The sequence below is a fragment of the Gouania willdenowi genome, chromosome 16, assembly GCF_900634775.1.
Source record: "Gouania willdenowi chromosome 16, fGouWil2.1, whole genome shotgun sequence".
Lineage (NCBI taxonomy): Eukaryota > Metazoa > Chordata > Actinopteri > Blenniiformes > Gobiesocidae > Gouania > Gouania willdenowi.
Genome location: NC_041059.1, coordinates 17,763,142 through 17,776,034, shown reverse-complemented (window position 1 = coordinate 17,776,034; position 12,893 = coordinate 17,763,142). Strand labels below are relative to the sequence as shown.

General features: G+C 38.8%; 1 protein-coding gene across 1 annotated transcript in view; it reads right to left on the bottom strand.

Moving 5' to 3' along the window:
- Positions 1–4,240: 4,240 nt before the first annotated feature.
- Positions 4,241–12,893, bottom strand: part of aplp1 (amyloid beta (A4) precursor-like protein 1) — a 46,299-nt gene continuing 37,646 nt past the window's right edge. The window contains exons 7-17 of the mRNA XM_028470146.1: positions 12,133–12,260; positions 11,688–11,762; positions 11,422–11,580; positions 11,172–11,300; positions 9,345–9,444; positions 9,097–9,264; positions 8,956–8,976; positions 8,808–8,866; positions 8,601–8,663; positions 8,370–8,513; positions 4,241–7,085 (exon numbers count right to left, since the gene is read on the bottom strand). Of these exons, the coding sequence (XP_028325947.1) occupies positions 6,987–7,085; positions 8,370–8,513; positions 8,601–8,663; positions 8,808–8,866; positions 8,956–8,976; positions 9,097–9,264; positions 9,345–9,444; positions 11,172–11,300; positions 11,422–11,580; positions 11,688–11,762; positions 12,133–12,260 (1,145 nt within the window). The 3' untranslated portion in view covers positions 4,241–6,986. The remainder of the gene's footprint in view (positions 7,086–8,369; positions 8,514–8,600; positions 8,664–8,807; positions 8,867–8,955; positions 8,977–9,096; positions 9,265–9,344; positions 9,445–11,171; positions 11,301–11,421; positions 11,581–11,687; positions 11,763–12,132; positions 12,261–12,893) is intronic.

Sequence of the window (12,893 nt, the reverse complement as noted above, 5' to 3'; positions counted from 1 at the left end):
GAAGTGTGGGGCTTCTACTTGTGACTTTCAGGTGAACAGGTACTAGTGAATACAGGTTAATAAAATGTAGTTGGGTAACTTTTTTTTTCTTCTAACAAGGGAAGTGAAGTAATTTGTTCTTCACAGAAATAACACAAAGACCTAAATACTCTTGAAGCTTGATGCTTGAAAGTGATTCATTCTATTCTAAGGGTTGGGCTAATGCTTTGCCTCAAGGGCCATGCTTGTTTTATCTTCAACTCTCTGGAGAGTCAGACCATCTCTAGATGGAGGATATGTGAATATGCACAAAGCATAAAATACATGTTACCAATATGTGACTTTGTTTTCTTAAGTGATTGAATGACTGAAGCTTGATTTGACAAGAACAGCATTCCTGTCGTCATTTAACGTCATTTAATTCACAAAGTACATAAATAATGTAGTTGTGATGTATGAGGAGAACAAAATCAATTTGACTTTTAAAGATGTCATGTATTTCATGCAAGTTTCAGTCCGCTCATTCACAAAATACAAGTAGACAGAAAGCAGTTTGAGCATAAATTTGATATCACTGATATCAACCAGTGCTCAAATTTGGGGTACACGAACTCAATTTTGGTTTGCTAGTGCACGGGTAAACCTTGTAAAATGTTTAATTTGTACTAACATATTTTAAAATTCTAAATTGTCTACTAGTAGTACTAGTAACACAAAATGTTCTACTAGTAGACGTTTTGACTTTACCAGTAAGGTCTACTCATGCACTAGTGCGCTGAAAACCTTCATTAGTAGAACTACATTTTTATTTACAAATACAACTCAAAATCTAAACTAGGAAGCTCAAAATTAAGCCGCAAGTTTTGCTGGTAGACCTTATGCAAATGACATAAGAGGAATTATAACCAAATCCAGCAACGTGATTGGTTGTAACGTTTTCAAAAGCCAAAAGCAAGCCTAAATTTGATTTTCCAACTACTACCATATAATGCTCACTAGTGACATGTTTTGCCCCACTAGCAGTACTAGTGACACTTTTTGCTTCACCAGTAAAGTGTACTTTACTGGTTTACTGCAATAGCTACCAAATTTGAGTAAATGTACTCCGAATTTAAGCATTAGTCGAGCTTAAAGAGTAACTGAACCTCAAATTTATATTGTTTCTGTTGAAAACAAATCTTTTTGGATATTAAGTAGAGTTGTTGATTGATTCTAGTCCAACTGTTGATATTTCATAGTATTTCATTTTATCATATTCATTTTATTTATTTTTTTATTATCAATTGTTTTAGCATAAAAGTGAGTATTGAGTAGGTAGTTAGCATATAGCCTAGATTTTTCTTTGGAGATTTGATCGTATAGATCGGGTGTGTCTTAACCGCTCCAGGAGCCCCGCCCATAATCAGCCAAAACCAGGGGTTTAGTTAGACTTTAACTATGGTTGACATCATTGATAATGCTGTACATGCAAAATAGCATCCTGAGTAAACTAATCAGAGCTTGTTAAGTTTTGTGAAAAGAAAATGAAGGTTAATATAGCACAGGGTGGTTGGGGTCTGCTGGTGCTATTGTAGGTGGGCAGTAGATTAGAGACAACAATCAACTTAACATACCGATTTTTGGAAAATGGAAGGAAAACAGTGCAAAGATCAAACAAACTCTACACAGGGCCTAGATTTACACGCTTTTCAAAACCAAGGCTCTTAAAGTCTGTTACAAGCACCAGAACCAGAATAGATTACACAGCTTTTTCTTCTAGTGTTTGTGGCGGGGTTCGATTTTCGTTCAAAAAGAAGAACCACGACCATCCATATGGCAAGTCGACTTTCATTTATTTTTCCAAAAATGGTGCCGGTGCTCAATATTTACAGTGGAACACAAATATTTACATCAAGAGAAAAAAAAAAAACCACAACCTGGTCCCAGCTCTACTTCCAGCTGAGAGGCTTTCAGAAATGTCCAGGTACATTGCTCCCACATGCACCTCCAGAGAAAGACTGCCCTCTATGCAGCTTCCTACACTGCTTTTAACAGGTTAGCCCCTCCCATGGGTGTGGTTTAAATTATACCAAAAACAATTATTAAGGAATACAAACAAAAACAATATTCACATCCTTTTCAAATGATAACCGATTTTCCTAAAAACTAAATGCATTTTTCAAATCACATCCTAAATTAATCCCCATATAAATGTAAAAACAATTAAGACAAAATAACCCCTGATCACATGATCTCCCACCCTGCGCTACTGCCTTACATAATCCCTTAGTTAACTCCGCCCCCTTTTGTCCGTCAGCTGCTCAGTGACGTCATGTCACCGGTAAGAGTTTCCGTGTGTGTGTGTGTGTGTGTGAGAATGTGTGAATGTTTGTGCAGCAGGTGAAGCCTAGAACAGTCAAGTGTGCACCCCTGGCTGACTCTAGCAACAGTTGGGGAAGAAGGAGATGAGTTAAATGCATGATGTGAGGAGAAATACGGGGGGGAGAAAGAGAATGTGTGTGACGTGTTTGTGTGTGTGTGTGTGTGCGTGCGTGCGCTGCTGCTCGGTTAGTGACGGCGCTGCTCCGTCACAGTGTTCATGTGTAATATACATCTGAGCAAAATTGTTCATTTTATCTCAAGATTGTGATTGTCACGGCTGGTGCCTCATGGCCTCTCAACCTGCCCTTCCTCCCTCTCATCTAATACACCTGATTCACATCAGCAATCAGGTAGCGAGGGAGGAGGAGCTCTATAAAGGTCTGAGAGGACCAGAAGAAGAGGGAGCCACAACATCAGACCAGCAGCAGACATCAGCTCTCCACTCGACATCTTTGTACGTTTGATATTTTAGTTTGGACTGGTGATTTCTGGTAGTCATTTCGTCATGTTCATGTAGGTTTAAATGTTTAGTTATTTTTTTGTAGTTTAGAGGATGAATTCTGGGTCGACGGCCCTGTATAGGGTTGGCTCAGTGTCTTGTTCAGCTTGGCCAGGATCTCCAGTCCCTTTTATTTTGTTCTATTGATACTTTTAAGAACTTTTTTAAACCTTTGATTTCCGTCCAGCGTCTTATGTTGCAGCCCTTCAGTCCTTGTGGTCTAACATCCTGGAGGGGGCCGTAACAGTGATCAATAACATTAAAGGGGTGTAATTATGCTATTTTTCACCCATCTCCATTTGTCCTAAGAACCTCAACAACATAGTATTTGAGGTTTATTTTCCCAAACTCGCCTGTTTTCCAGAGTTTTAGCCCTCTGAAAAGTCACTTTCTGAATAGTTCTAGAAACGGGCTGTTTTGAGGCCTACTTATGCATATTGATGAGTAGGTGTGTCTGTAGACCCAGACTTCATGCCTCGCTCTTTCGCGGGAGATCAGTGATCACCAATGATCACCAATACACGCATTACAGTAAAACACATGGCTATTTAAGCGGCTGTTGTGATTGTGAGGCCGTCTCAGCGCTTCAGGCTGTTTATCACTGCTTCAAACACTCACCGGAGTGTTAAGCTGCAAAATCACTTTCTTCTCCTGCTCATCTCTATTAACTACAGGAATAGTGCATTTAAGGTGATAATCATTTGTTTTGTCCAACCGCTGCGTGGTATTGTGTCACAAAAAAATGTCAGATTAAGTCAAAGGTGATAAGAGGCGATATAACGGATACTAAAAATGGAACGTCTCTGCTACACCATGGCTGCCCACTGTTCCTCAGGGAGGGGTTAAAGGCAGAGAACACATTTTGTGTATGTAGCTTCACATACTATATGACAATAAAATATAATGTATATTCTATATTAAACCACAGTGTTTTAGCTGTGAGCTAGTTTGAGAGGGCGAAGCTAATATTCTTAAATAGGGTATAGGCGGAGCCAGGATTGTCAGGAGGAGGAGTTTCCGCTAGGTGACGTCAAGTAGCGGGGAAAATCCAACTCGCCCATTTAAAGCTGACTTCTTTTACGAAATGTGGAATAACAAGAGAGGGAGGTAACAGAACTTTTTCAACTGTGTCCCTCTGAATAAGGCGAAATGGAAGTATAGCACTGTGAGCAAAACCATTATAAAGTGTTTTTTTTTTTTTTTTTTTTTTTAAACAATACCGTCCCTTTAACAGGAACACAATGAAAAAGTAGCATCTGTGCAGGAAAAAAAGGTTAATTGATGTTTGCTAATTATGTTACACAAGTGACATGTTTAAGCCCTCTGCAGGTTTCCTTTGTTAGTTTGACAAGCTTTGTGCATTTATGATGATATGCATTAAAAAAGAAGTCTAGACAGTTGTTATGGGTCATTCCTTTTATTACATTAATTTTTACTTTGACCAGTTGAATTTATCAGATAGCTTGCACTACAGTTACACAGAAAACATTTCCTTGCCAAATTATATTTTCCGTCTGTTTACTCGACGAGCGCATCTTTGGTTCTCATTGCAAATGAAGAACAGCTCCATGAAGAACGCTATCAACATCAATAGATTTACACAGTGTAATTTAAACCAGAGATTTCATGTCTAACATTCACTAACCTGTACACAAATGCAGTAATTTGGTTCGACTTGTGCTTTGTGCCACTCCTTGTCAATTAGGGAGTGGTCCTATATGTCTGTCTATATGTCACATTTTCAAACGTTGGAAAATCCTGTCAGTGTTTTCCTCATACAAGCTTCTAAAGTTACATTACATGTGAAAAGCATGACCCTGGATCCAACTGATAATTACATCAAAATAAAAAATACTGAGTAATTACATCCAAAACACAGCATTGTAAAAGGCGATAATGCAGCAATTAAAATCTCAATAACATTGTTTATATTTCATTGGGGTGTAAGGAGACAGACCAAACAAAGGAGTCTAGAATTTAGACTTTGAATACAACTGTGATTGGAGTAACTACAGTATACACCATTCTAAAGTCTGCTAAATGCTGGTAGGAAACCCTCGGTGGTTTTGGGAAAACACAGGCAAGCTTATTCTCATCTATGGTTTCAGTAGTATCATTACAAGATCAACTGACAGAAAACTGTGAACATACAAGTTTTTTTTTCCATTCACTAATGTAGCTGTACAAATTATACAAAGGGCTATGACTTGTCTTAATCCGTCATAACACGAGCACAACCTGCAGCTAACCTGCTCGACCAGTGAACGCTCCAAAGAAAATATACAAAAAAAACAAAAAAAAAAAACCCAACATGGTCCCCATAATAGGTTTTTCCTCGCAATGATCAAATGCAAGTTTTCACATACACGCGCGCACGCATAGACACACAGAAAAGAAGAAGATGGTAAATAAATACACCATGATTTTGGTATGGAATCAATGGATTATCTAAAGCAGTAAAGACCAATGAACCAATAGCAACGTCCCACAGAGGGACCATTCTTAGCCACGGACAGTTTGACAGTCGTGACTAAATCAAGTCAGACTCAGGTAGCACTCAGCTCGGAGGAAAAGGGACAATCCCTTTTTAAACTCAGTCTACTGCGTGCTATGTTGATCCTCTGACAACTATAATGAGTCATTCAGTGCTTTTTAACAGACAAGGGAAACTGAACAATGTCCTCAAGAGCTTCCAACTTTAATAATGACACGATTCAGGGACAAACAGTGAGGGTTTACTACTACTACGACCATGTCAGAGGTGCCATTCATCACTTCACTCTATGTGTGCCCTCATTATGTGGTGCATCTCATGTCCAGCTCTCCAATGCGAGGATGAATAGGCTGCTACACAGATGGGCATCAGTCATGTATAGTCTGTTTAAAGCAATGTTGACTTCACTACTATTACTCGGGTCTACGAGAGGAATTATGCGCTACTGAAAAGAGGATAAAATCTTGACGTCTATACCTTAAATACATTCAGAAAGTAGTTGCTGTGTCGTTGTCTTGTGCTGGTTTTTACAACAGTCCGTTTTCAATCAGCCATGTTAGGAAAATGTTTCTCCATCTCATTACAGCACAATATACTATGTGTGTGTGTGTGTGTTTTTTTTTTTAATGTATTATTCCATTACATCAATGCAAATTAATCAGAGAAACGTCTACATCTAGTAGTGTGTGTTTCCTACGTTATTTACAGTGTCCCTTTTAAATCGTTACATTTCTGACTTGTCAAAAGCCATGACGGGAACGACACAAATAAATACAGCAGCATCATACACCAAGTTGTCATGCTTTCCGTAAAAGAAACAGGCTTTGTTGCTATTCTGTTTTCACGGCTCTTTTAGATCGCACAACAAATAAACAAATCATCATGGACTAATGAAGCAAAATTAAATATTTGGTATATTTTGCCAAATAAATCATGGTTTTATTGAGATTAGATCATCAGAATTTGCAGACAAGGTGACTGATGTACACGCTCTAATGTTTGGTGTGTTTTCTTTTCCATTTAAAATAAAATTTGTGATTTTTAATCAAAGCTCTAATGCCTCATATTCAAAGTAGGCGCCTCTACATTCTGACAAAAAATGTTCATTGTCCTGATGTTATTGGGATTGTCCCACATTACATTAGCTTGTGGAGGTAATCGGGATCATTGACTTTTATCACAGCATGGCTTTGAATGAATGAGTTCTCTATTATCTTATTCGGCAATCATTCACTCTCCTTAACACCTGTATATGAAAATATGGTCCAATTTGAACAAAAAAGGTAATCATACAGAAAAGCATTAAGCACTGTTCGAATTCAGTCAGTAAAGAGGAGCGATGAGTCAGGTCATGCCGCTGCGTTGGGGTGAAGCTTTCAGAGATGCAATGGTACGGCTAATGAAAAAAAAAAAAACTCTTCAGGCTATTATTACATTAGCTGATGTGAATTTTTCATATTATTGTATTCTCCCTCGTTTGATATCGATGGCCTTTGACATTGAGTTTGGGGTGTACGCCTCACTTATATTATTCAATTTGTATTTGCACATTGTAATTCCTGAATAGGGAGTGAAGCTGGGACACTGCTGTAAGGAGGAATGGGTGAGGGTGGGAGTTGGTGGGGGGAGAGGTTCAGGCGTGATGTGTTGGCTTCAGTTCATCTGCTCGAAGAATTTGTAGGTGGGGTTTTCGTAGCCGTGGTTTTGCATTTTGTTGAGCTGTCGTTCTTCCGGTGTCAACATGGGGTCGACCTGCAGTGGGAAAAACAACAGGAGCTCAACAAACTCACATCGTGCACCAAATCAGACTATATTTTAGCTGAATATTAAATGAATGAGTGTAGGATTGGTTAACAAGAATCAGTGCACAGGAATGACAGAATGTACCCAAAGGTGGATTAAAGGTAGGATTACTAGGGGCTCTAGGCTGAAGCAGAGAGTGCAGATGGCAAAATAAAAAATGTATTTTATTACTGAGGCACATGCACAGGTTGACCCCTAGTGGTGCTCAAACACCAGCACTTTAGCCCTGAATGAGAAAAGTGCCCTTTCTGTCAATTTTTTTCCTCCTCCATCAATATTTAGAAACTGAATTTACTGTCACTGTCATCAATTCATCCTGTTTTGACATCTGACGGGGAGGACATTTATTTGAGTTCTTGTGAGAATTTTGCTCTGACCTGCAGCATTAGACCGACAGGTAATGAGAGTGTTTGCACAATCCATTGACATTGTTTGGTGCTGAATGAACCACATTCGTGCTGTTAAAAACATCACGTTGCTACTGGACAAACGATTCCTAAGAATCCTTGATTTCAAAGCCATGTCCAGCTGTTTAGTGCTGTTTTGTCATGTTTAATGAAGGAAGGCGATAGGCACCGACAGGCAGACACAAATAAAATAGTCACTTGGACGATCCTGTTCCCTTCATCTTGTATAGAGTATAGAGTATACTGGATGCTTTATTTTATTTTATTTAAATTTAGTGTTAAGTTAGAACATTTTTTGATTGTTTAATATATTAATTTGGTTATTATAAATCATACAATATGGCCTTGTTTTCTATGTTTTTCAATAATTAATTCACTTTGATTATCTGAGTTAGTATTGGTTGTGTTAAATATATTAGATGTAACATTTCCTACTGTATTTTTTTTATTACAAGATATATGTCTACATCCCATGTAACTCCTAATGTTCGTCATAGTTGTTGTTAACTAAGGTGTGATGGTAGATTTGTGTTACACTTCAATAACAGTAATTAAATGTATCTTCCTCCTGTATTTATAGACTTTTCTTTAAATAGCCGCAAGACTTCTGCCTAAAATTTACCACTAATGTTTTACAGATCTTGATGCATATTATAAAAAAAGACAACAATAGACAACAAGCTGTCAATCTGCATTCATCATTGCCGTTAAAAATGGTTGTGTTAATGTAGGAGAAGAAAAAGCCTTTAAAGGCCCTTCAAACAGTGATCGTCACTGTGCTACTATTAGACTTTAATTTAACGGTCTAGTGGGGGGGGGGGCATACCTCAACAATCCCATGGCTGATGGTGCCGTATGGCTTCCTGCGCACCAGCAGCAGACTGATGACCATCACCATGGCGATTGCCACGGCTACCACCAGCAAGCCCACCATGGCGCCGCGGTTGAATGTCTCCAAGGCATCGGGTTGCTATGAAAGGGCAGATAAAAACATGTGGAATTAAAGGACAGACACAGACGCACGCACGCACACGCACGCACACACACGCACTCTTACCAGTTCATCTCTTGCAATCTCATTAGGCTTGACTACCTGCTTGAGTTCTGCAGAAGTGTTGATCTAAGAGACAAATAATTGTGTAAGGATAAAGAATACATATATAACACCAAAATGATTGTGTCTAAGTACAAATGGATAGAGTTCAGCATAGATGCATAGGTATAATCTCACCTTGCAGGTTGGCTAAAATAACACAGATCTTACCTTTTCCTCATATTCATCAGTAGGTCCTTTCTCAGACGTGGTGTAATCATACTCATCTTCTGAAAACAGTCAGTAGAGACAAATACATTTACAACATTTGATGTGAAGCAAAACTTAGAAAACAGCAATTTAGTGAAAGCCATCCCACCTTTCTTATTAGCCTGCAGATCTGAAAAAAAGAGGGAGAGATGGATTATTAATAAATGTCTGTTATAAATGCCTTAAGGTCAGTTTTTTTTTGTGTTCAGACTATAGTAGGTGACTTGATGAGTATTTAGTGGGTATGTACCAATCCGTGGAGGATAAGGCCTGTTCTGGAAGGCTCGCTCCTCTTCCTCTTCATCATCCTTCTCCTCCTCGCTCTCTGCTGGCAGAAGTTCCTCAGTGGTGCGGGTCTCAGAAAAGGAAGTAGTCATCAACTCACTGATGTCTCCTCGCTCAGCTTTGACCAGCTCCTCTATAGATCGGAAAAGAAATAAAATAATTAATCGTGACTACTGAAGGAGAACAAGGAAGAAAAGAAGTAGTTTCACTTACGAATGTCAGAGTGCAGCTCCTCAGCGAGCATAGGATCTTTGTACAGCAGAGCCAGACTCTGATTCATCCTCTCCTCGATCACATGGAGATGCGTATAAACCTTTTACCAAAAAAGAAACAATATATTAGGAAATTGGTGCGAGCAAGTGTGTGAGGAAACATAAAATTTGTCAACAAAGTGGAAAATAATACTGCGTATATTCAGGTTATCTGTGTAGATAATGAGTAGTGTGGTGGCTGCTTCAAATCTGTTAGCTCAGGGGTTATTCATTTATCTCTGCTATGCATTACGCCCTCCACACTATAGGGATCCATGATGTGGCTAGTCAGCAGAAAAGAGCCTCACAGCCAACAAAGCACAGGTGTGAGCAAAATAGCCCCATCAAAGTAGAAACCTTCACACACTGGAGTTCGCTAACACTAGGGTGACCGTACGTCTGATTTTACCCAGACATGTCCTCTTTTTACGTCTTGTCCGGCCAGATTTTTCAAACTCATCAAAATGTCAGTTTTTTCCAAGGGTCCCTGAACGCATCTTGGGGAACACGTTGATTTAAATTACCGTAACTCTGCTGATATTTGCTCTATTAGAGAAATTTCACAAGTTTGCTCTTTACAGTATCATGTCAATAAGGAAATTTTACTAACACGAGACGGAATCATTAAAGATGCCGCTTTGTTTTAACAAAATCGTCACATGCAGCAGAGAGAAGAGAGACTTAAGTCCAAGCTGGATTAAAAGAGACCGAATACTGGTGGATTTAAATAAAAAATATCTGCAGGAAGATCGTCCTAGATGATAAAACCTTCATGGAGGTTCAGAAAGGGAAATGAAGGGGCCACTGGGAGAAACTTAGTCTATAGGAAGTTTTTATTTCATTTTTTTTATTTCTAGGAGGAGACGTTTCACATTGTTTCAATGATTGAGAGATTTTAAAAAAGTATATATGAGATTTTGCAAGGACAGATTGTTTTAATGCATAATAAAGGTGATAGATTTCAGTCATTTTTTAGGTTTTTGTTATAAAGAGAAAAATGAATTTTTAAACCTAATGGACATTAACAACTTATGTATTGTATTTTGCCGTTACAAAGTAGATTCAAGAAAACGTAGAGTACTTTCAGGATGCCGAGGTCGGTCCAAGTCAAAATATGGTCACCCTAGTTCTTGAACTTTTAAGCTCACGTACCCCCTTTCTCTTATTTCTGAATCCAAGTACCCCGTTTGTCCGACTACAACATTTTGCTTAGAAAACTATTTAAAAACAACAATGGAGCATATTAATGGAATGAACGAGTGATAACACACATTTTAAAGAATCTCATTTTATAGATAAATTGAAAGAAACAGTATTTAGTGCAGTGGTTCTCAACCTTTTTTAGATCGTGACCCCATCTTCATCTCAAAAATTTCTGGCGACCCCAAAGAAGTTTTTTTCTAGCACTAGTTTTTGATCATGTTTGTAGCTCAGATATTTTTTTTTAATTTTTTTTTTAACTGCATTTTAGTTGAACTCGATTTGAAAGTATAGAAATAGTTGTTTAAGATTGTGTGTTGTTTTAATGATACAATGTTTCAAATGTCACCCCCCACATGTGGTCCTAACCCCAAGGTTGAAAAACACTGATTTAGTGGCTCCTGAATAGATTTATTTCTATAGTTTTTATCATTTCCGGTCATCTCACGCCTGGAATGGGACCAAGACTGAACTGTATTTGTTCAGTTTCCACTCTCTCTCTCTCTCAAGTACCCCTTGTAGTGCCATCGCGTACCCCTAGGGGCACGCGTAACCCCATTTCAGAAACACTGCCCTCGCTAACACACACCTGAAATTTCATCTGCTCAGCCTTCTGAGGGTCGACAGCCACAATATGTTGGTAATGCCTCAGTGTGTGCCTGCGGTCCTTCTGCTCTGCAGCCATGTAGCGTTTCAGAGCCTGCAGCACACACTCCGGCTACAAAACCCCAGGTGAAGAGAGGACAAAGGGAATGCCACAGAGTTACAGACTGAGTCCACACGGCGTACTGCACGTCACATATAGACTTTACGTGTATTCTCCTTCAGGACTGACTCACCTGAGGGGGATCAGACTGCACAGCAGTCAGGTAGTTCTCCAAAGCCAGGCGGCGATTGTTATTGAGTATTGCTTCAACTCTGGCAAGATGAGTTTCCACCAGCCTCTGCCGCTCTCCAGCAACCTGCTCCTCCAGTGTCTGTAGCACGGCCTGGAAGTGCTGGGAGTGAAAAAGAAACAATTCCATTGGTCTTCATTTGGTTTTCATTCATTTCATATGACTGCAGGTGACCGTTTCACACTAAACCGGTGCAAACGTCTACTTGCCTCGTTCAGAGACTGTCGCTCTGACGTTGGCAGGTTTTTGGACTGGATGTCTGCCTCTGCCCATTCCTTCATGATCTGATGAATGAAAAACAATATTCAACAGTGTGAAAACCTGCCAACCTCATCAAAAAAAAAAAATAGCATTAAGTAGTAAGCCAATTGGGAGGCAGTAACATGCACCTAAAAAGTGTAAAGACCAACATTTCAATAACTCTTTATAAAATGATAGAAAGAAACACAAAAACTAAGATTAAAAGCAAATGTGTTGGCAAAATGAACACTGTTTATCATTAGCTTTCATTATACATTTAATATAAATACAGACATTAGTATTATTAATAGTTTGCTGTTTGAATGTTCACAGCTTTGACTCTTGATCAGCTGGGATGTAAGAACATGTTTTTTTTCCAAAGTTAACGTTCTTTAGCCTTTTTTTCTCGCTCACCTCATTGATGCGCTTCATTCTGCGGTCCTCCAGGTCTGTCTTAGCGCGAAGGAAGTTGGCATGCTCTGTGTCATCAACTGGCTTCTCAAAATAAACATCCACGCCATCAGTGGGCCGAGGAGTCATTACTGGATAAGGAAGACACAATTCAAGTTATCACTGTTGCAAAAAAAAAAAAGTATGACAGAGACCTCTGAGAGAGTAACATCAATTCAGGTAAACCATGAGAAACTCACCCTCAAATAAACTAACATTTAAGCTAAAGTAATAAAGCCATTTTAAATTGTCTTTGGTTTGATGTGAGCAACTTACAGTATAGATGTATTAATCATATTATACTCACTTTATGGTTAAAGCCTGACCAACTGTCCCACACCAATATATCACAAGAATAACACACAGGCAGACAATCATTGGTCCACAGAAATGAAACTATGAGTTTCTAAAGTGTAAATCCAGATTACCTTAACTAAACATATGCATACTTAGAGAGAACATGTAACCTCTGCACAGAGAGAATCCTGAGCCACTGGTCTCACTGAATCCAGAATCACTTTGGAAAAGTATAAAATGATAAATAACTCTTTGATTCCATGTCCAAACTACAGTATAAAATGATAGATAACTCTTTGATTCCATGTCCAAACTACAGTATAAAATCATAGATAACTCTTTGATTCCATGTCCAAACTACAGTCTGCCATGTTTTTCTGGCTTGCCAGGAAATTATTTATTAAGAAAGGATTTTGGCCCCAAACGTG